This window comes from Sphaeramia orbicularis, chromosome 1 (genome assembly GCF_902148855.1).
Source record: "Sphaeramia orbicularis chromosome 1, fSphaOr1.1, whole genome shotgun sequence".
NCBI classification, from domain to species: Eukaryota; Metazoa; Chordata; class Actinopteri; order Kurtiformes; family Apogonidae; genus Sphaeramia; species Sphaeramia orbicularis.
The window spans coordinates 37286110-37308813 of NC_043957.1; the positions used below are offsets into that span (position 1 = coordinate 37286110).

The window sequence follows — 22704 nt, forward strand, 5'->3', positions numbered from 1 at the left end:
TAAAATACTCAAATGCACACACAGAGAACAAAGGAGTAGTTTTGAGCTTGAATCTGGGCGAATCTGAATGTGAAGGAACAGATTCATAGTGAAAGTGAAGTGGGTGTTATGTGCAGTCAAACCCAGATGTGGTCATGCATGGACCTGTTGGTCAAAATAGACATGAGGCCGGTGTGTAGGACGACTTTCACTTTGACATCCTTCACAATGTGACACAGATGGGTTTGGTCCCTAGTGTTCAGGTTATCAAAGCATGGATCATTTACAAACCACCTCAACAGTAGCATCAGATGTTTGTTTGCCAATGATGTTTCTACAATTTGACAAATGTATTAACAGTTCCAAAGCCTTGATAAAATCACACTGTCTAAAGTTGAGATGACTTGCACTAAAACTAATCAAAATTTAACCCATAAAGACCTAAACACCCACCGGTGACCTAAATCATTCACTGATCTAAACTGTTTAATACCTGTTGAGCCATTAATCCTATCAATACATGTAAATAATTGGTATAAAATACAGTTTGTCATCTTTTCATGGTCATCAGATATGACCCATTTGGACGTTCAGAGGCTCTGTAGTGAACGAGGAAACACCATCATCTTCTACAACATTGATTCACCAGTAAAACCCATGGAATTGGATCAATGACGTTTATATATTTTGCAGAAAAAAATAATCTTTCTTCAGTTTTCTCTGTTTTTAATCCAACCCTCAACTTTAACCTGATCTTTTATGAACATCTACACAATCAGTACATTAAATGCAGGAAAATGCCTGATTTCTACTTAAAAATCCAAAATACAGGGTGTCCCATAAGTCTCCATATATAGGAGACATAATACATTCCATACATATATGGTTCTAACATGTATTTCTTTATATTTCTTCTTTATAGTTCTTCAGCAGACATGCATTGAAATGTGTTCCCGACAAAATGGCAGTCATATAGAGCATATTATATAAATAACTAGAAGCACTCGGAGAGCGCAGACCTCCGCCAAGGCTGATCAGTGGCCCCCCCTGTGGGCCCCCCCACCCCCGATCACCACCAAAATTTAATCATTTCTTCCTTATCCCATTTCCAACAAACCCTGAAAATTTCATCCAAATCTGTCCATAACTTTTTGAGTTATGTTGCACACTAACGGACAGACAAACAAACAGACAGACAAACAAACCCTGGCAAAAACATAACCTCCTTGGCGGAGGTAAAAATGGTTTATGTCAAGAAATGTTTATTTTCCCTATGTATGGAGACTTATGGGACACCCTGTACAGAGCATAATATTAAAATAAATGGTGGTAAATGATAAAAGGTTAAAAAATAGAGACTAATTCATTTGGCAGCTGCCACAAAAGCAGCACTGGGTCTTAACCTAACAAACTAGAAGCACTCGGAGAGCGCAGACTTCCGCCAAGGCTGATCAGTGGCCCCCCCCACGCCAAGGAGGTTATGTTTTTGCCAGGGTTTGTTTGTTTGTCTGTCTGTTTGTCTGTCCGTTAGTGTGCAACATAACTCAAAAAGTTATGGACAGATTTGGATGAAATTTTCTGGTCTGCACCCCCCCCGTGGGCCCCCCCACCCCCGATCACCACCAAAATTTAATCATTTCTTCCTTATCCCATTTCCAACAAACCCTGAAAATTTCATCCAAATCTGTCCATCACTTTTTGAGTTATGTTGCACACTAACGGACAGACAAACGGACAGACAAACAAACAAACAAACCCTGGCAAAAACATAACCTCCTTGGCGGAGGTAATTACACATATATATATACAGGGTGGGGAAGCAAAATTTACAATATTTTGAGGCAGGGATTGAAAGACAGTGTATGACCAGTTAGTTTATTGAAAGTCATGAGAATTTATTTGCCACAAGAAAATTTACATTGTAGAAAATGTTTTTATTCTATGTGTCCTCCTTCTTTCTCAATAACTGCCTTCACACGCTTCCTGAAACTTGCGCAAGTGTTCCTCAAATATTCGGGTGACAACTTCTCCCATTCTTCTTTAATAGTATCTTCCAGACTTTCTCGTAATAGTTTTGCTCATAGTCATTCTCTTCTTTCCATTATAAACAGTCTTTATGGACACTCCAACTATTTTTGAAATCTCCTTTGGTGTGACGAGTGCATTCGGCAAATCACACACTCTTTGACGTTTGCTTTCCTGATTACTCATATGGGCAAAAGTTTCTGAAAAGGTATGGATAATAGTGTTAGGTATGATTATGACATCAGTATATGTTTGGTTTCAAAACAATTGACGTAGTGCCTGCTGAGAAAAAACAACTAAATGTTCATTGTAAATTTTGCTTCCCCACCCTGTGTAAGCCAGTGTCATTTAAAAATAATAATAAACAAGAAACAAAAATTACCCTGTGTGCAATTAAAACAGACTGCCCTTAGGAGTAATAAAACACAATCCATTTCCTGTAGCTTCCATCTCTGGTCAGATTATTGAAACATGAAAATAAATGATCTGTAGATGTTGCTGACATTCATGCAGCATTAGAAAAACATGCCCAGGGAGTAAATAATTTATCGTTCAGTTGATATACAGGAGGTGACTACTTAGCATTCCTCTCACTATCAGTTTCTTTACCACAGAATAATCATTGTTTACAGAACATAACATACATGGTATTCATACAAACAGGTGTCAGATGTTCAACAGTCTGTATAAATGACATATTACATTTAGTATGGGGCTGCTTTACACAGCAGGACAGGTAATCATCAGATCGTTCACACCAGCAGGATGGATTTGCCTAGGATAACTACATGAAGTAAAAAATGCAAGAGCGGTAATAGCTTCTTAATCAAATAGAACCTGAACAGATTTTTTTGCACCTTATTTTTTTATATATATATAAATTGCCAAGCCTGAGATCCAACAACAGGGAGATGATGTCTTTATTCTCATGGGGCTCTGTGACTGTCTGGACTCATCATCAGGATCTTGCTCAAACAGCATTTTCCACGCTCCGCTTGCTGTTTATTCTCTTTCAGATATCACCTTCTCTCTGCTCCTGAACTGGTTCTGTACACTGATTTGCATGACCCATTCTCATTGGTTGCCTGGATATTACACTGCAACAGGCTGCCTTCTGCTGATTGGCTGCAAACGAAAGAGGGAATGGAAGCTCTCTCACCAAAACAGGAATAAAAGCCAGTGTGTGTGAGATCACAGACACAGAGGCACCCATTGAGCGACTCTGAGATGGTTTAAGACTCACTGACAGTTTGAAAAACTGGCAAGAAGTAAGAAAGGAAGAAAATGACACTGAAGAAAACAAATATCTAAAAAGGACATAGCAGTCAGTTTGTGTGTGTGAGTTGAAATTTCCCAGCGGCTGGTCCACCGACTGAGAGGAAGTGAGTAAAGAGAGTTTCTGGGACATTATCTCCCCTCATCAGGCTCTGATCCCATAAAAACACATCATGTCTCTGGAGGTGAAGGAGAAGACGCAGGTACGTCTGGTGTTCCTGGGAGCAGCAGGAGTGGGCAAGACAGCCCTGATTCGACGCTTCCTCCAAGACACCTTTGAGACCAAACATCGTCGCACTGTGGAAGAGATGCACAGCAAAGAGTATGACATTGGTGGGGCCAAGGTTACCGTGGAGATCCTTGACACCAGTGGCAGCTACTCCTTTCCAGCCATGCGTAAGCTCTCCATCCAAAACAGCGATGCTTTTGCACTGGTATATGCCGTGGACGACCCCGAGTCCCTGGAAGCAGTCAAAAGCCTTCGAGATGAGATTCTGGAAATCAAAGAGGACAAGTACACGCCAATCGTGGTGGTCGGGAACAAAGTGGACCGGGGAGATGAGCGTCAGGTGTCCAGCGACGATGTTCTGGCAACTGTGGAGCTGGATTGGAACAATAGTTATCTGGAAGCTTCAGCAAAGGAGAATGCCAATGTGGTGGAGGTGTTCAAGGAGCTCCTGCAGCAGACGAACCTTCCCAGCCGCCTCAGCCCTGCGCTACGCAGACGCAGGGAGACCTTCCCGAAAGACACCGACTTCAGGCCACCCATGAACAAGACCAACAGCTGTATTCTGTCATAATGGACGGCATGAGGAGCAGAGGGGCTTTACTTATAAACAGACAAGATGGGATCAGTGGAAGAAGGATAAAAAGAGTGAGGATGGAGTGTTTAAGTCAGAGCTGCTGGACAGAAAAAGTACAAAAATAAAAACAAGACTGGACTTAAATCAGTGTAGAAGTAAAGTGAAAAGCTGCCACATTAAGAAAAGTGATTCTGGACCAGATACATTAGAAACAGACAAAGACAATGGTGTTAAGACTGAACTTGAGCAGATTGCCACTTAAATAATGATGAACCTGAAGAAATGGAGAAAAGGAAGATACATTAAATACTTGGTTTACTTGATGTACTGTTGTTGCTGCTTTTTGGTGACATGCTGCTGGTGTTTAGATCAATATATTGCTTATTTGACTCATTTAAATGTGACCTGTATCAAAATGACTTATTATTGAGAGAAAATGTGCATATGTGGTGGTTTTCGCAAAACTTATATCTCATTCTTAATTGTTTTAATTTACCAGTTCACCTGTAGCACATCATGTTTACATTTTTGCCTTCAATACCAGTAACCTTTAAGCATGACATTACTTTTATGTTTTTAAAAAAGTGGTGAAATGTAAATGCACTTTTCATTGTGAATTTATCACTTAAAATGATGTTTTACTGTTTCTTTTTTTATAATTACATTTTTTAACATGTAATATTCTAACAACTGTTATGACTTTGCTGTTTGTTACCGTTTTGTGCCATGTGGAAATTCTAAATGTGGAATAAAAGATAAAAGCACATTTTTTTGTCTATTTCTGGAAGGAAACGTAGCTAATTGTGTATATTATCTGAAAACTTGTTTTTAGTAAATAATTTTATGAAATAGGTATAAGTGACTGATATAGAACAGAACAGAATATTACCAATCACTAATTAGCAAAAAAAAAAAAAAAACGTCAATCATTCACTGGAAATCTTTGTCATAGTTCTATGCTATCATTTGGCCCTACACTGAAGTGGTATTATTTAAATGTTTGCAGCTGATGATTCATACCTTGGTTATCTCGACTGGTATGATTAATTTGTACAGTAGATATGGAAGCTGCTGTCGTTATGGTGGCAGATTTTTTTATGATGAGGTAAACCCTTTGACGGTTACTAAATAGACAAAGCTTCTTAGGTTTGATATTTTGTGACCCAAAAAAGCAGAACTAAACGGAAGATAGAACAGCTTTCCAGTAAAGACCAAAAACTAGACCAAATTATATCGTTGCTTGTAAATATTCAAGACGGTGACTGCTGACTAATCTGGGTGGGGTCTCAGCAACATCATTCTGCTCCAGTAACTGCTGCTGTTTTTCATCCATGCACTTCAAATACAACAAAAAGAAATCAAAAAACAAACTGAGAAGCAAAGATGCTAAATTTTTTTTACAAAACTACTCCAGACATAGTTACCATTCCATTCATCACCAGTATTAAACCACTTTAAACTTGTCATGTGTTAAGGGAAATAACTGAAATGAAATGTAGAGTATGTTGTTTGGACCAATGTTGCCATCTGCTGATGAAAAATACTCATTACATTCAGTGAACATCATGGTCATTGTGAGACCTCCAATAAAACATAATCTGAAACCTTCAAATAATGTGAAGTTTGATATATGATGTGATGTCTTGTTATTAAGTGAAAATTTATGCTCATAGATTATGAATTTCAGTGATTAGAGAGAACACAGACTTCATTGTATTGTTTGTGCCCTCTAAAGTACTGTCCGTGTTCTGATAAAGTGCACTCTGATGTTATCAGTGAGATGAAACTGATCAAAACTCAAAAATATCTTCAAAAACAACTTTTCTATCTGTGGAAAATAATTCCTACTTAAGATAAAACTTATCTGACATCTAAATTAATGAGTACACTGACTTTGAGAGGAGACAAAAAGAGAGGAAAGTCAAAAGACAAGCACTCTGGCCTTGATTATCACTTGAATTAATAACCAACTTTAACTTATTCAGTTGTTTCTAAAACAAAACAAACGGATCATTGTGTAGTTCCTTAAACACATATGTACAGTTCCCCTAAACATAACCTGTTCTACTCAGGTCCTGTCTCCCCTGCCCCCGCCCCTCTCCAATCCATCAGGTCACACTGAACCAAGTTTCCTGTTTTAATTTGAGGAAGTAGCCGGGTAAACGTTTGCGGCCAGTTCCTCTTTCAGTCTGCATTTAAACATTCTTCCGCACTCAACTCTTGTTCATTTGCGAAGTGAGGGAGCCCCTGCAGCTTCAGTCACGCAGGTGTGTGGATTTGTCATCTTGTAACAAAGTTCTACCAAAGATTTATTTAAAAACAAAGACGGTATTTGATCATTTCTGAATAGTTCAATTGTACAGACTATCTAAGCTTTTTAGTACTTTGTGTATTAGTATTAGATGGTTAGATTTTAACTGGAGCAAAGCAGATCATTCATACGTATTATGATTTGCATGTCTTCACCCTTGGACTTGGTCAAAGCTCCTCAGCAGATTAAAAGACTCTGAGGCGTTTAGAACAAGTTCAGGGTTGTGGACAAAAACCAACAGCACATGCATTTTTGGTGAAAAGAAATGTTAGTAATACAACGACTGTATATAACCTAAAACTATTTTGTGGTATTGATATTGAATAATGTGATCTGTTCAGTTTTCTTTCATCATGTAGAGAAATAAAAAAATAACGAAACTATTTGTCACATGCCCGTCTTTACTCTGACTAAGCCTCTATGAGGAATGTGTCTGTGGGCTACACTTGAAATTAGTCAAAACAAAAAGGGATTTAACACATCTACAGTTGAAGTGGACCTTAATACAGAAGTATCTTTTTGGAAACCATTAACACCCCTTATATCACTGACAAGGCAATTATATAACATAAACTGGTATGGGGTAACAGAGTAACTGTTCATATTTTATGAAATAAACAGTTCAACTCATAATGTGTGAAAACAGGTTTGTTTCTGCTATGTAGAGCGTACAAAAGTAGGAACTGTTAAAAATAGAAGGTACACACAGGGATTCATTCTCACTACACTGCGAAAATGACAGTATGTTTTATGTTGCACAGATGTAAATGTATGCTGAGACTGATGCAAAGCCTCAAGTCAAGAAATTTTGTTTTTTTAGCAAAGTATTTTAGTCTCACTATGGCTGAATACTAGGCCTGGTATTTTTTTCTTTCCATGCATCATAAAGCAAACAGCTTCAGCTATGACTGAAACTACAACTGAAACACTGGGCTCAGGTGTGAGGCTGCTGCAGTGTACATTTCCAGTAATATCTTCACACTTCCACTTCCAAAACTGACATTACATTTCATATCACCAGCTGTGCTATTGTGATACTTTGATCCATTTACCTTACGGCATTTCACACAAACCAGGCTTTTTACAGTTAAAAAAGACAACTTTACTCACTCAAGAAGATCTGATTTATTTGCCAAATTCTGTACAATACAGAGAAAGCAAACAATACATTATGTTGAACTATTTAAGTCTCCAGATGGAAGTAAGCGTATTTAGTACAAGAACAACCTGCATTGTTTGTACAGCCCCACTATGTACCACAAGAGGTAAATAAGGCAGCATGAATTATACTTAACATGGAAGAGCAACACAAAAAGAAATACTAGATTACCAAGGTGGTTAAAGTAAACTATGGATTCTTGGTCCTGTGCTTGGAAATGTTTGATTAGTGTGTACAGGAATGTAAATGTGCAAGTGTGTGTTGCCTCAGTCGTCCACAGCGATGTTGCGGAACAAATAGGCCATAGACTCTCCATTATGGATACGTCGGATTGCCTCAGCTAAGATCATACTGACATCCACGGTTTTGATTTTAGGACACTGCAGCTTCTGAACCTCATGAGGAACAGTGTTGGTCACCACCACCTGGAGGGGCAGTAAAACAAACTTTAAGCCTTTTTATAAAATTCTTCAACTTAGCTTCCCTGAGTGTAGGCTCTAAGACAGCAATATCATTTCTCAAATTACAGAAAGACATAGCATATATATATATATATATATATATATATATATATATATATATATATATATATATATATATGCTTCCGTGTACCTCTTAATGACAGAAACACAAGATAAAACATACAAAGTTTTACCTCATCGATAGCAGACTCTTCTATTAGTCTCGGAGCATCTGCAGACAGTAGGCCATGTGTTGCCATTATGTAAATCTTGTAGGCGCCCCTTTCCTTAAGGATTTCTGCTGCAGCAACAAAGTCCTCCACATCATCTATCATGTCGTCCTAGATCAAAGGGGAAACAAAAAAACATCTACTGACACAACATTTTGGTTGTTGGAAAAATTAATGTAAAGTTGTAGTTGCCTATTTTTTGTGGTAACATGATAGTATAAATAATATTGAGGAAAGGCTGTTTCTGAGACATAAAATCACTAATGCATCTCCAAAAACAAAAACGCTGAACATGAACCTTACAGGAATCCTGTGATAATATAAAAGCAATAAATCAACTGTCACTTATAAAAAAAAAAAAAAAATCTGAAGGAAATATAATATTAAACATATTTTTTAAATAAACAGTGTATTTATAATGCAAAATGTAAAAACTTTACTTAGTAATGTAACCCATTTCACACTTTGTGTATTACTCAAAAGTTAACTTTCTTTTTCTGTTCAAGCTCTTACAACGATGATGGCAATCCTGCCTCCTACATCTCCAACAACGGTGATGGGTGGCTTCTCCTTTGCCATCATTACTGAAACACACAAAAAAAAATATGTCACTTTTATGAAAGGAAAGGGTAATTAATCATATGACCCAATCAGGAGAAGACTCTTGAGGTGAGGTAAAAGTAAGATTAGGTGAGAAGAGATTAGGTTAAAACCTGCAAATACCATGCATGAGAGCTCTACTCCAACAAATATCCAGCTACCACATCACAGATTCAATGACTACAAGGCACTGAAGTCTATTGAGATACAAGCCAAGTCATTTTTGAGACAGATTTGTGCTCCCGTTGAAGCCAGAATGAGCGTTTTAGATTGCTTTTCATGGGGCAGGTCAAAGTGTATCCTTTTGGTATAGAGGCAGATGGATACGTTAGTGTAGAACTGAGCCTCATTTAGGAACCACCAGACCAGGGTAGATTATTATCAATCTGAAATAATAATCCCAATGAAGAAAACACAACCATATACCAGAGACAAGTGTCTACAGTACTGGCATAGTTTTGAGCAATAATCGACCCAGGTCTAAATGCCACCACATTTCACTCACAGGGTCCCCCACATGGAAGCCCTGACCATGCCAAAGACCTTCTTCCAAACAATACCAAGGCGTGTTCAGTCAATTCCCAAATCCATCACAGACCATCCCGCATGATTTTTGAATGGTTACATGGCTTCATGAACTGAGGCATGATTTTATCAATGTTAACCAACTAAGCAACTAAAAAAACTAAAAATTTTCCTCATTCTCATCATGACACAAATCTGATAATAATGATAATAATAACTATACAGTGAATCTTTAGTACATATTAAGTTTTTAAATAAATTTTAATTTAGCAGCCTGGATTTGACATCTGCAGCGACTAAGATACCCCCTGTGTCAGTTTCCTACTCCACTAATATTTCATTTCACGCAAACCAAAGCATTTCAACTGAGAGGATGTGAGACTGTGAAACTGAGGGCTTCCAAAAAGTCTAACAGACACACTCAAGGGAAAACAATTTTCTCTGCATTCTCCAACTGTATCACGAGGCTGCAGCTACCCGTTCATATCATGTGTTGTTTTTTTGTGTGTGTGTTTTTCAATGGCAAATGCCCAGACTGAACAGACTGTAGGCCTAGAAAAAAGCTACATCTTGCCTTTAAGTCTATTACCATGTACTCGTGAAGGCTAGGAAAAAAAAAAAAATCTTTCTTGCTCACTGACTGGAATCAATTTAAATCAAGATTTTAACTAACTTATAAATTTTTCCCAAAACTACAACATGCTTCCTTGTGTTCTTGGTATTTAGAAATATATCACTAAAATAAAAATGGCTAATAGAAAGTTCTCTAACTGCAGCAAGTAGCCTCTCATTCCTTTAACATTAAAAAGATTGGACAATGCCAGGATTGATCAGGATCATCAGGCTTGTAACAGAATGGTTGAGGGAGAATGAGACATCATTTCCACTCATGGATTAGCCTCCATAAAGTCCAGACTCTAATTTGGGATGTGGTGAAGATGTCATGCAGCCATCCGATTCTCCATCATCAATAATCAAACATTAATGCAACTATGGATGGAATAAATATTATCAACCTTATTGTGACACTACATAAGCATTATGAGGTAAAAAAAAAAAAAAAAAATGTCACAGTGAACGGGTCCTGTAATCAAAACCAAAGGTGGCACAGTCAAATATTGTATGTGCGACTTTTTTTTGGCCGGGCAGTGTATGTGGCATCAACAAGCATAACATCATCTTCTCTAAGCAGCTATGTTTCAGCTCTACAGTGGTTCAGTTTTGCTGTACGGGGGTAAACATGCACAAGCCTGAGGTTACAGTGCAGTGACCAAGGCTGACATGCAGCATTCTACATTTTGTACTTATTTGAACAGTTTCATTATGCAAGGGTTTAGGCTGATTAGCATGCTGTATGTTTTAGCCATTTAACAAACAGTGAGAAAAAAAAACAGCCAATTAGTAACTAAAGCAACTATTACAACAGAGATTTAACTGATGATTCATAAATGTGCTACAGAAAACTGATAAAAATAACTGAAAGCAAAAACTGAATTGAATAAACGGAATAAAAAAGGAACAGAACCTAAAAGGGTTCAGTATTCAAAGTGTAACAACAGATGGTGACAATAAATATTCACTAAACAAAAAAGAATTTGCTTTGTATTCACAGCTAATTTGGCTTTCCTAACAAGAATTACAATGCCCTTTTCATTATCATTCCTCAAGAGGAAGCCCTCAGTAACTCATTCTGTCAATCCATGCAGGAAGCCATACTCAATCAACAGGAAGCAAAACTGGATTCAAGTGTTTTGATCATACTTGGGAGCTCTATCCCAGGGAATGGGATATGATGTCTGTTGCCTGCTGTGGTAAAAGATAAGATGATACAAAAATTATTAAAACACTGAAAATATTATATAGAACAACCAATGACAATCAGAAGGAAGAAGCCTCTCTCATATATTGACATTTTATGCAAATGTGTGAAGGCAGGAGTGAAGGCAGGAAGAGATGGTTAGCATGAGTGTGATTCAGCTCCTGCTGGAGAGGTGAAAAACAACATGTTTAAGTGAGGAGAAAGAGGCTGATGGTAAAAGGGAAAGAGGAGAGCAGATTAGATTATCTCCACTGTCATTCTCAGGCTGAGGAAGAAAGAAAAAAAGGCAATGGCAGTCGCTGTCTGTGGTATTTCACAGCTGCCTCCAACAATGCTGGGGTTGGGCAGACCTGACATGTGTTGAGAAAACTGTGTGCACGTGTGATACTGGAGGGTCAGCACTGTTATGACTAGTCTTAAACTGTCTAATGTAGGCAGCTTTAACAATAAAACTGAGTGGTGAACTTCTGGTGATACCTTCAAATTAGCTAGGTCTTAATAAATTTCCCAGAGTGTCAATAATTATGTTTGTATGTCTGAGGTTACCAGTAAAGTTTTCTTCAAGTCAATGGTCTCTTAAAAGCCAACCCTCACATTAACAGAAAGGGAACTTTTATGCTGTCATTATATTCTTAACATTCATGAAAAATCTACCTTCTACAGTACTAAACAAGAAAAGCACTCAGAGAGCACAGACCTCCGCCAAGGCCGATCAGTGGGGCCCCCCACCCCCGATCACCACCAAAATTTAATCATTTCTTCCTTGTGCCAGTATCAACATTTCCTGAAAATTTCATGAAAATCCCTCCATAACTTTTTGAGTTATCTTGCTAACAAACAAACACACAAACAAACACGCACACACGCACACAAAGCAAAGCGATCACAATACCTCCTGGCGGAGGCATTAACAAACAGAATTCAGTAAATCACCAACACATCATTTGCTGGTTTCAACTTGACCAATGTAATCATTCATTTGCTTTTCATGGTCTTATTAGAGCAACTGAAATATATGGACTGTAGATTTGTTAAACCAAGCATCATGAAGGCATCAAACTGAGACATCACTATTAGCTTCTTTCACTAATTTTGACATTTTATAGAAAAACCAGTTAAAAGAATTTTCACTTGCAGTGTGTAACTCGACTGCAGGTTAGTACTGATTATCATCATTAGATGAGGAAAGTGGCTAGAGGTTCTCCCTGGTACTCTACTGCCTGTTTTACAGCAGAACTCTCTTGGCAAATTTTTTAGATGGAAAGAGAGAATTTTTTTTTTTTTTTTGGAGGTACAACAACAGTCTTGATTTACATGTGCCACAAAATACCCATGGGTTAACTTATGATGTTGACTCTTATAAATGTCACTGCAACCACAAAAATTTTCTTTACAGTAAAGTCATTACAAAATCTGTAAATAATGAAGAATTGTACAGATATAGCAAAGGTGAACAACACAAAGAGGTTATGTGTCTTACATGGCAACTCCAGGCCTGTGTGCCCGGTGGTGGTGCGGGATAAGGGGGGAGAATGTCGACCGTCAGCCATGTCTGACTCTGAATGATGGGCCTCTCCATGCATTACTGCCAGTCCAAGTCGCAGCCTTTCAGCATAGGACTGAGCTCTGAGACAGACGGACACGCAGACACATGACAATCAAAGAAACTGACAAACACAACATAAACACAGATACGCAGGCAAAGAGAGCAGAAAGTAGTTTGCACAGAAGGTTGAACAGACCACAAAGAAATACTGCAGCAACGTGAATAGGAAAAAGCACAATAAGAACAGTAAGACAGCAAGAGAAACACTCCATAGACAAGATATACATGTGGATAAAGTATGTGGCTGCAGAATTAAAGCTATACCTATCAATCTGGCATGTTGCACAACACGTCATGAACGTCCCACCTGCTTCCCCCTGTCTGACCTCTGACGTTTATCTATTTGTCCTCTAGCAATGTACTGAACTAGCTCTAGTTACTTACTGTACAACCAACACAGTCAAATGCAACCCCAGAGTTGCGCTTGAGGACAGGGTTATTGACAACTTCACAATAAACACTAAGGCTGCTGCAAGCTCTGACTAACACCGATAACTCTCTCCATAACGCTACAGCTAAATCTAAAGTGATCGCTAATGCTACAGGCTTGGTTTGTTTACACTAATGGTGACGCTAATGCTAATCTTCATTGCACAAATAACATAACATTACAGAACTACTGTAACTGATAGCATCTGGATGCTGCATAATCACACCGCCTTATGTGTTCTATGATTAGGCAAACTGAAAGTATCTGTCCAGCAGAACCTCCACGACCATCTCATCGCTTTTCAGCTCTGGATGAAGCTGTTTTAGACTCCATCATTGCTTGAGGGCAAACCTGATGTATATACGCATCTTGCTTCTTGCCACATCGAGAATTCTTTTTTGGGCAGCTTTCTCTGCTACAGTCTTTTTCTGCATCTTATTCTCTGTCTGAGCAGCTAGGGGTGGAAGTGGCAGCTCTCCTTGCGCAGTCATTGTAAGTTCTTCGCTGTTCCTTGACATCTTTCTAAGACATTTTGCCATACAGGTGCGTGACTCGCAAGTGATGACAGCAGTAGGCAACTGATATGGGATGCAGCAAAGGATGACAGACAGGAAGCTCAGCCGATCATTTTACTTGGACCAAATAAAATGATAGGCCAGACTTTTATCAGAATATATGAGAATTAAGCATTTTCGACTTTCATACCCTGGTGGATTTCTTTTACATTTTAGTTTGCCACACAGTTACTGGGAGCATTTTAAGATTACAAAAGAAAAGTGTAAAAATGCCAGATTGTACAGTATAGCTTTAAAGCTGAGACATAAACATGTCTGAAAAATACTACTTTAATATAGCAGGTTCACAACGAACACACAAGCAGTGGTTCACAATTGTAGTAATTACGCTAACATTTTAACTACTGATGACTCCACAACACAATACTGCTCTGCTTTTCCGAGCAGTAAAGCCCTTCACTAGCATTTAAAGTGTAAATGTTTCTTGTCTGAACAACCAATGAAGGAGCATCAAAGCTAATCTTACCTCTTAGCAGCAGAAGGAGTCTTTGCAACGATTATTGCATTCCTGTAGTCAGGGATCTGTGAAAAGAGATACATAACTTTTGGTCATTTGGGAAAAACATATAACCAAACTTTTAAGTGGCATTCTGAGGGGAAACTGTTCTTCTGATGATGTCCAGCTGCAGTGCGGTTGTGTGTAGTATATTCTCACTTCTTCCTGGATGTATTGGATTAGGAAGGGGGATGCTCTCAGGTTGTCAACTGGGAAGCTGAAGAAACCTTGGATTTCCTTCTGGTGAAGGTCCATGGTGATGATGTGAGTTAGACCTAAAAAAAAACAAAAAACAAAAGTCACCAGTTACAAAATACTTCCAAGTTATGTAAAGTACAAAACGGTATAGATCCCTGACATACAATGAAGTCATATTAGAAGAGGAATGAATGAAAAGCCTCATGCAGTATGTGGGCCATACCAGCTTTAGCTAACATTGAAGCTAGCAGCTTGCAAACAATGGATCCTCTTTTTCTCATCTTGCATTGCTTGCTGTAAGGAAAGTACGGAATGACCCCGATGATGTTCTTGGCACAGGATGTCTTCAGGGCATAGGCCATAACCAGCAGCTCCATAATGGCAGTGTTCACATCCCTGAACAATACATTGTGAAGAATACCACAAAACATACAAAGTGGTAAAATTAGAATTTTGGGTGCATTAAATATCAAGGGAAAAGATTAAACCAGTTACAGAAAGTTTTAGTGTGTTGCTAAGCTGATGGGGACTGAGGAGAGTCCAGCTTAGAGTTTGTTTACAAGATCATCTTCTCATAAACAACTGTAAATAAGGAGGACTCCCATGTATCAGATTTCCTTCTGAGCTTGAAGCTAAAAAAAAAAACAACATTGAAAACTCCTGGCTCTTTAATCTGTGATAATAAAACTCTAGCTAACTCTAGAAAACTAAACATGGCTTATGTAGTCCCACTCAGGAAGAAAACACAAAGGATGTTTCCCTGCTCAATAGAAATCTAAACACCACTATATACATTTTGAGTAACTACAGTTGTTTTAATGAAATTGGGAAAATTTGACCTCAAGATCTTGTTGAAACTTATGGACATAACACAATGGGGTCAGTGGCCTGCTGGGCCTGCAAACACTCCCTGATGTGTGGGCTCAAATCAAACTAAACAAGGAACTAGAGACTGTTGGAAAAGTTTCCTGGGGATCAATATGAAGAGTAAAAGTGTCTGTCATGTTTCAGTTAATAGCATAATAATGATAGATCAAGTATACAGGCATAATTACAGGGTTTTCTTTCATGTGCAATTGTCACATTAGTCTTATCAAAGCATGGAAATGACAGATGTTTAAGCACTGTTCAAAAGCAATATCTTTAATATATAATGACATTTTACCTTTGGAGACTCAGGACTTTAAGATGATAAATGATGGCACCTTTAGGAGACGGTTTTGTAACAAGATATTCTTTGTACACGATGGCCAACACAAAAGTGAATATGAATATGAAGGATTTACTTGACAATACTTTCTCTACCATCTGGAAGAGTCTGTAATATCACTTGGAAAGTTGTAATAACCACCAATCAATTGAGTATTTGCACATGTAGAGACCATGGAACAACACTAACATTCATTCTGACTTGGGTTTATGGTTACCTGACTATTTCAGTCAGTTCATCTAATTTTGGCTAAGGCCTCCACTGAAGAAAAACAAACATCGGGGTCTTTGGTTTGCTTGATGCACTTTATTAACCACCATTGTGTTATGTGTTTAGATGGCAGAGTGCAGGTGTATAGTCGGCCTATCAGAGCTGATTAATCAGGACAGCCGACTGCTGCTCCTGCAAACAGGGCTAGGTTAAATTATCCTTTTATCGATCTCTGCAGGGAAATTAAACTCAGGTTGTAAACCACTTCCTTGGTCAGAGGTGCTGACAGGAGAGATAACCTAACAATATGTTTTTGATGGTGATAGAAACCAGAGCATACAGACTAAATCTGCACAAACATGGAGGAATATGCAAACTCTGCAAAAAAAGATCAAACGAAAGTGTACAAAAGATAAAAGTCTAAACCGAGCTACAAAGGAAAACACAGGATACTATGGCTCGCTGTTTTTAGAAAACAGTGTGGTATCATGTCTCACCTGGGAATGGTCTGAATGATGAAGATGTCTTGACCACGGACAGACTCTTTCACATCCACCCTAGTCTCTGACAAAATAAAAATACATCTCAATGGGTTTAAGGGCAAATTGTGTGCAATTGTGTACACTAATTACATAAAAAGACATGTAAATTAGGGTTCTGATGTGTATTCCCTTACCTCTGTTTGCCTCTTGATAAACCACTGACTTGCCCAACTCCACACCCAGTCGTCTGAGAAAAAAAGAAAAAACAGTCAACAGAGGTTTAATGTACATATACGGCAGCTTTGAGGAGAAACGATCTAGGAATGATTTAAAAAGCACAACAGCCACGGAGCAAGAAAACACATACGGTTTTATTACACATAATAATTAAACTATAATAATATAATAAGCCCTGCGGTGAACTGGCGACTTGTCCAGGGTGTACCCCGCCTTCACCCCTATGTAGCTGGGATAGGCTCCAAGTGATCCCTGTGACCCTAGTAGGACAAAGTGGGTTCAGAAAATGAATGAATGAATAATATATCTTTTGGCTCATACACTGATTGTATATAAAAGTGTGTTCCATCAAATTAACCCCTGAACAAGCCTGGGCATAATAAATTAATATATTTGCCTCAGGTAGAAAATTACACAGTTCATTTCAGACTCAGAGTGAACCACTACATCTCAGTGCTGAACACAAACAACAAACTTGCTGGTTTTTTAAATACTTGGCACAATGACAGTGAGTGTTTCTGTCAGGACAGGCAGCAGGGATCCTGCTTGGCAAGATGAGTGATACAAACAGCCTAAAAGTGTTTACATCACTTAATTTCAACTGTTCAAGTATTTGATACAGAGCCAGTATTAATGGTAATTGCACTTGTCAAAAGGGGTGAAATGATGTTATTAAAAGCACAAGGATGACTTTAGTTCCTGGGTTTACACCCACTTGTGCATCCAAAACACAAATACTAGCTGTCAAATATTCTTTATCACTTTCTCGGGGCCTAGGTCACTGTTTCACCTTTGCTCCACAGCAAAATATTAAGCTCCAAAATGGCAACATAATCTCTCTAAAAATGTTTTGCAATGTTGCCAAACAGTGCAGAAAAAGTGTAACCTGATCTCTTTTTGACTGTGTGGGCTATGTATTGTTTTGTTGGCTAACTGACAACTCTGCAGGTCTGAGGAGATGCAGCTGTGCAATTAAATTTTTTAGTCAACATTACAAGATCTGTGAGACCACAAAGTGTTATTGTAAGGATTAAAAACTGATGATTCAGTTTCAACCGTCACCTATTCTACTGAAAGCTAACCAAGTGAAATACCCTGTCTGCTTAAGATGTGCCTGAATGATGCCATAGCCAGAACATTTAGTTAATGTTGTCTTTGCCCTGCTCAGTCTTTCCAAACCAGACAAGGCTGACGCTGCACACTATACTCTTCATTAAATTAATTCTCACTGACAGGTCCTTTATATCTCCCAAAACACCCAGAAGACATGACAAGACAACACCCAAGAAAATTATGCCCAACACAGATTAGTCATTACTATTCACATGTCTTTTACAGTGGTTAATAGAATAGTGTATAGTATGTTTGTGGTGATAGCCGCTGGTGAGGATGAAAAAAGTTGCATATGCTAGACCAAAATTTAGCAACTTTACATAGGAAAGATTGTGTAACATCTTTTCAGTTTTACTGAAGCCCTCAAGGACAAATACTTTGCACCTACATAAAAAAAGATCACAGGCCAAGACATACACAGTTTCAGGTGATTTCAGGATGAAAAGACAACCGACAGTGACAAAATAGAAGGGAAACTATGTTAAATTCAGGCTTTTGATTTACAATATGTTAACAATACATTAAAGATAAGGATTCTAGGTAAGGCACAAGTACTAGTATTAGAGCTTCTCCATGTAAGGGATTGGAAATACTATATACACTGTAATTCAGGGGTCTAAAACATGCAGCATGGGGGCCAAAACTGGCCTGCCAAAAGGTCCAATCTGGCCTGCAGGATGAATTTGGGAAGTGCAAAAATTACACTGAAGATACTGACAACCAAGGGTGTCAAACTAATTTTAGTTCAGGTTCCACATACAGACCAATATGATCTAAAGTAAAATAATAGCATAATAACCTATAAACAGTGACAACTCCATTTTTCTAGGTTCTAGGCTCAACTGGACAAGTTTTGCTTCAAAAGAGCAAAAACTAGTCCAGAAGACTACTGCTAAGAACAATGAGCGGGGCAAATGAGAAACTGAATGAGAAATTGTTCTTATTTTAGTTCAAAACTCCAAATTTTAACAATATTATGCTTGTTACCAAATGTTTGTGTAACATTGTGTGTAATAGACATGTATAAATGATAAGGTGAGGCATAACATTGTTAAAACTGCACTTATTTTTCTTACAAATTTCAGTTTTTTTCAGGTTATTCACATGTTTTTTGTCAAAGGATAGTTTGTAAATGTAGATATTTTCTTTTTTTTAAATTGCACTAAAACAAAGAGAAAAGGTTGTCATTATTTATAGGTTATGATGCTATTAATTTACTGGTCCACTTGAGATCCAATTGGGCTCAATGTGGCCTCTGGAAGAAATGAGTTTGACACCCCTGGTATAATTCAATTCTTTAGGAAGAGGTTACAACTCAAGATAAAGTTCCTGGCAACCTTAAGTATTTTCCATTTTCTGTAAAGTACTACCTCTTTTACTGTTGATTCCAGCTGTTCACCTCTATTTAAGTGATTTCTCGTGTCATCTCAGTTTCCAATGTGTATGTGGCACATGTATGCACAATGTACCATCTGAACCCTTATGTCACAGATGTCAAACATGCGGCCCGGGGGACAAATCCGGCCCTCCAAAGGGTCCAGTCTGGCCCTTGGGATGAATTTGTGAAATGCAAAAATTACACTAAAATGTTAACAATCCTTTTAGTTCAGGTTCCACATTCAGACCAATTTAAGTTCAACTTTATTTGTCATGTGTGCTCAGGTACAAGTACCATGGCAATGCAACACAGTTTGCCCTGGCTCTCTCTCTGCCCAATATTAAAAAATAAATAACAACCAAATAACAATAACAATCACAGCAACACTAAAAAATACTTAACAATAAATAGCCCTAGCCCTCCTACTGTAAAATTAAAACACTAAATAAACAAATACAATTATAAAATTCAATTCAATCTCCAGTGGGCAGGACCAGTAAAATACTATCATAATAACATATAAATAAGAACAACTCCAAATTTTTCTCTTTGTAAATATATTTACACTAAAACGAAGTATAATTTCACAAAAAAATGTGAATAACCTGAACAAATATGAACCTGAAATTTTTTTAAGAGAAGTAATTTTAACAATATTCTGCCTGTTAAATGTTTCGTGTATTTGTAAGTCATAATGTACGTACATCTGTAAATGATAAACTGAGGCAGAATAGTAAAATTACACTTATTTATTTCAGTTTGTTCATGTTATTCACATCTTTTGAAAGGATAGTTTGTAGATGTAAACCTTTTCATAATGCAAATTTACTTGTTTCTCTCTAAAACATAGAGAAAAGTTTGGAGTTGACATCACCAGTCACAAGTATTTGCTCCTGGAGGATTCTATTGGGTTTCTGTAAATTGGCTTAGAGTCTGGTTTTGACCAACTCTATATATAAAGTGTCATGAGATAACTTTTTTTTTTCCCCCACTATATTTATTGAACATTTTCAATGAATACGACAGGCATATCAATTCGTAGCAGTCAATGCACAATCAAGAGTGACATGTCTGACTGTCAACACCCATCCCTTCACACCCACCCAACCCACAGGCCAAAGAAAAAAATAAAAAAATAAGGAAAAACATAAAAGAAAATCAAAAACAGAAACCATAAATAATGATAAAGGAACTCAAATCATAAAAGTAAAGAATTAGTATAGTACACAGAAATAAGAGAAGAAAGGAAAAGACTACACATAGTTTCTCATTCCCTCTTTTCCTCTCCTTTCCCCTCTTTCTCAATGATGTTATGAGATAACTTTTTTGTTGTGATCTGGCGCTATATAAATAAAATTTGATTGAGTGATTTGATTGGTTTGCCCCTGTAAGTCACTTTGGGGAAAAAAAGCGTCTGCCAAATGCATAAACATAAACATAGTTATTTCTATATGATTATGTTCTTATTTTACCAGTTTGGCCCACTTCAGAATGTGGTCCCTGAACTAAAATGAGTTGGACACCCCTGCCTTATGTCATATGAATTAAGTGTTGGCTTTCTCTGGTAAAAACTCAGAATAAAATAATCAATCACAAACTGATCTGTTGTCAACAAGTTACAAACAAACAGCATGAATAGTTTAGGTGACAGTGTAGGTGCAGTTCACTTACTCTGTGATCCTCTTGGCCAACTCGGTACAAGCAGTGGTAGAGTTGGCAGAAAACACACGGTAGCCGCTTTTGGAGATATTCATTTTACTGTAACCATACGACAGCTTCGGAGAATGAGAGACCAGAGACCTGTGACCCCCAAACCGCCTAATGGGCATGTTGTTCGGGAATCAATGTAGTTGTTTTTTTTTTTTTTTTTAAGTTATCCTTTAGATTTTAATTTAGTTCCCTTGAATCGAAAGCAAAATCGTTCGTTATGACCCACACTTTTCTACACATAAATCCCAACACTTAATAGTTTACAGTCCCACAACACGGACGCATTTTACCGAATTAAACTCATTGTTGTGTAACACAGTAACAAACCGCACGTGCTCTACACTGTAGTCCACGGCCACTTTCATACAGACCAAAACCACACAACGACTATCACAAAACCGACAACATATAGAGACCCGAGTTCCGTTTTCATCCACGACTCTACACCTCTCGTTTCTTTATCACTCAGTGCGGTTTTCTGCTACTGTTAGCTCGTCGTAAAATTAGCATAATACTTGTGGCAGGACCACAACGGTAGAAAACCGTTCGCATTCAAATGTGACGACTGTAAACTTCACAGCAATGCAGACGCAGGATCGCCACGAGCACACGCGGAGGGGAGGGCAGACTGATGTGGATAGCAGCCAATCAGAGAGCAAGTCCTTGAAGTTATGGGGTCATTTAGACCAATCCGTGCGTGGGATTCTTATGACGTACAATTAAAGCGCAAAAAAAAAAAAAAAAAAAAAGAATGGTTGATGCTTTTGTCTGTAATGCTCTCGTAGAACACTCATAAAAACAAGGAGCGCAGAGTACAAATTAAGCAATGACAATTCAAGGGTCAACTTCAGGCAGTTGTTTGTCTACCCGCAGACGATGTTGATAATGCTGGTAAATCCATCTATTACCGTCCTATTTGTTTTAGAAGAGAGTTTGGACTGTTGATGAAAAAAACAACTTTACTTTGGGCTGAAGGAATACTTCATAGCCTGTTATGTTATACAGTAACTACAAACTACAATTACAGTTACCTTAATTTGTCACTACAGAGCACAATGAAATAATTCACATTCCTGCAGTGCAATATATTAAAAGGAAACGTGTGTATAAATATAAATAAAATACTAAAAGTAGTGAATAATATGACATACAGTAAGTTTTTGACTATACACAATCCTGCTATAGGCTATATACATCAATACTTAACATAAGGTTTACATTATATACCTATACACATTGCATCTGCTACCACATGATATAATTATTTTTAATATTGGCAATTAATTTTAATACCTTACTTTGTTTTTTTATGCACCAACTTGTGGAAGAATTAAATGAACTCTTTAATGAACACTGAATTTGTGGATTTCATTCTAAAACACCAGTGACCATGGCATGCATATGACCTTAATAGTCTAATTCATTTGTAGCACATTGTTGTAGAAACAAGAGTCATGGAGTCACATTTTGTTGTACAATTAATCCAAACAAACCCATTTTATAATTTTTTATTTGCACAGTAAAAATTGGCAATCTCTTTGAACCATCTTTAATTTTTACAATTGTTACAACAAACCAAACTAGCTATTTGGTGACATGTTTGTGTCTGTCAGTGTGTTATGTGTGATTGCTGGGGTTTCTGGGAGCTGTCAGGAAAAAAATATATATATATCATTATTTTTTTTGTTTTGTTTTGTTTCCTGTAAAGCATAATTTAAAATACAGATGTTCATTAGCCTTCCTCAAAATGCAAGTATGTAAGTGTACATTTGACAAAAATTCACTCTCATTTTTCTCATGAAAAATAATATTGTATTAGACTTTTGAGTAATTTCTACATAATTTTCTACATAATCTGTTTCCTTCATGGCT

At 37.6% G+C, this 22704-nt stretch overlaps 2 protein-coding genes across 3 annotated transcripts; one reads left to right on the plus strand and one right to left on the minus strand.

Annotated features, from left to right (window-relative positions):
• Nucleotides 1-3178: 3178 nt before the first annotated feature.
• Nucleotides 3179-4848, plus strand: LOC115421372 (GTP-binding protein Rhes-like). The gene has a single exon (XM_030137257.1). It carries the CDS (start codon nucleotides 3453-3455, stop codon nucleotides 4077-4079), a length of 627 nt encoding a protein of 208 aa, XP_029993117.1. The 5' UTR covers nucleotides 3179-3452; the 3' UTR covers nucleotides 4080-4848.
• Nucleotides 4849-7494: 2646 nt separating this feature from the next.
• Nucleotides 7495-21429, minus strand: LOC115421326 (phosphoribosyl pyrophosphate synthase-associated protein 1-like). 2 transcript variants are annotated; one of them, XM_030137162.1, is made up of 11 exons: nucleotides 20794-21429; nucleotides 16589-16641; nucleotides 16410-16476; nucleotides 14716-14888; nucleotides 14454-14569; nucleotides 14265-14320; nucleotides 12668-12813; nucleotides 11130-11174; nucleotides 8757-8827; nucleotides 8208-8354; nucleotides 7495-7977 (listed from the first exon to the last, which is right to left on the minus strand). In XM_030137162.1, exons 1-11 carry the CDS (start codon nucleotides 20949-20951, stop codon nucleotides 7819-7821), a joined length of 1191 nt encoding a protein of 396 aa, XP_029993022.1. In that variant the 5' UTR covers nucleotides 20952-21429; the 3' UTR covers nucleotides 7495-7818. The 2 variants fall into 2 exon arrangements, with proteins under 2 accessions (XP_029993022.1, XP_029993031.1); XM_030137171.1 differs by lacking the exon at nucleotides 11130-11174 and having other exon boundaries at nucleotides 20794-21428.
• Between the last annotated feature and the right edge of the window lie 1275 nt (nucleotides 21430-22704).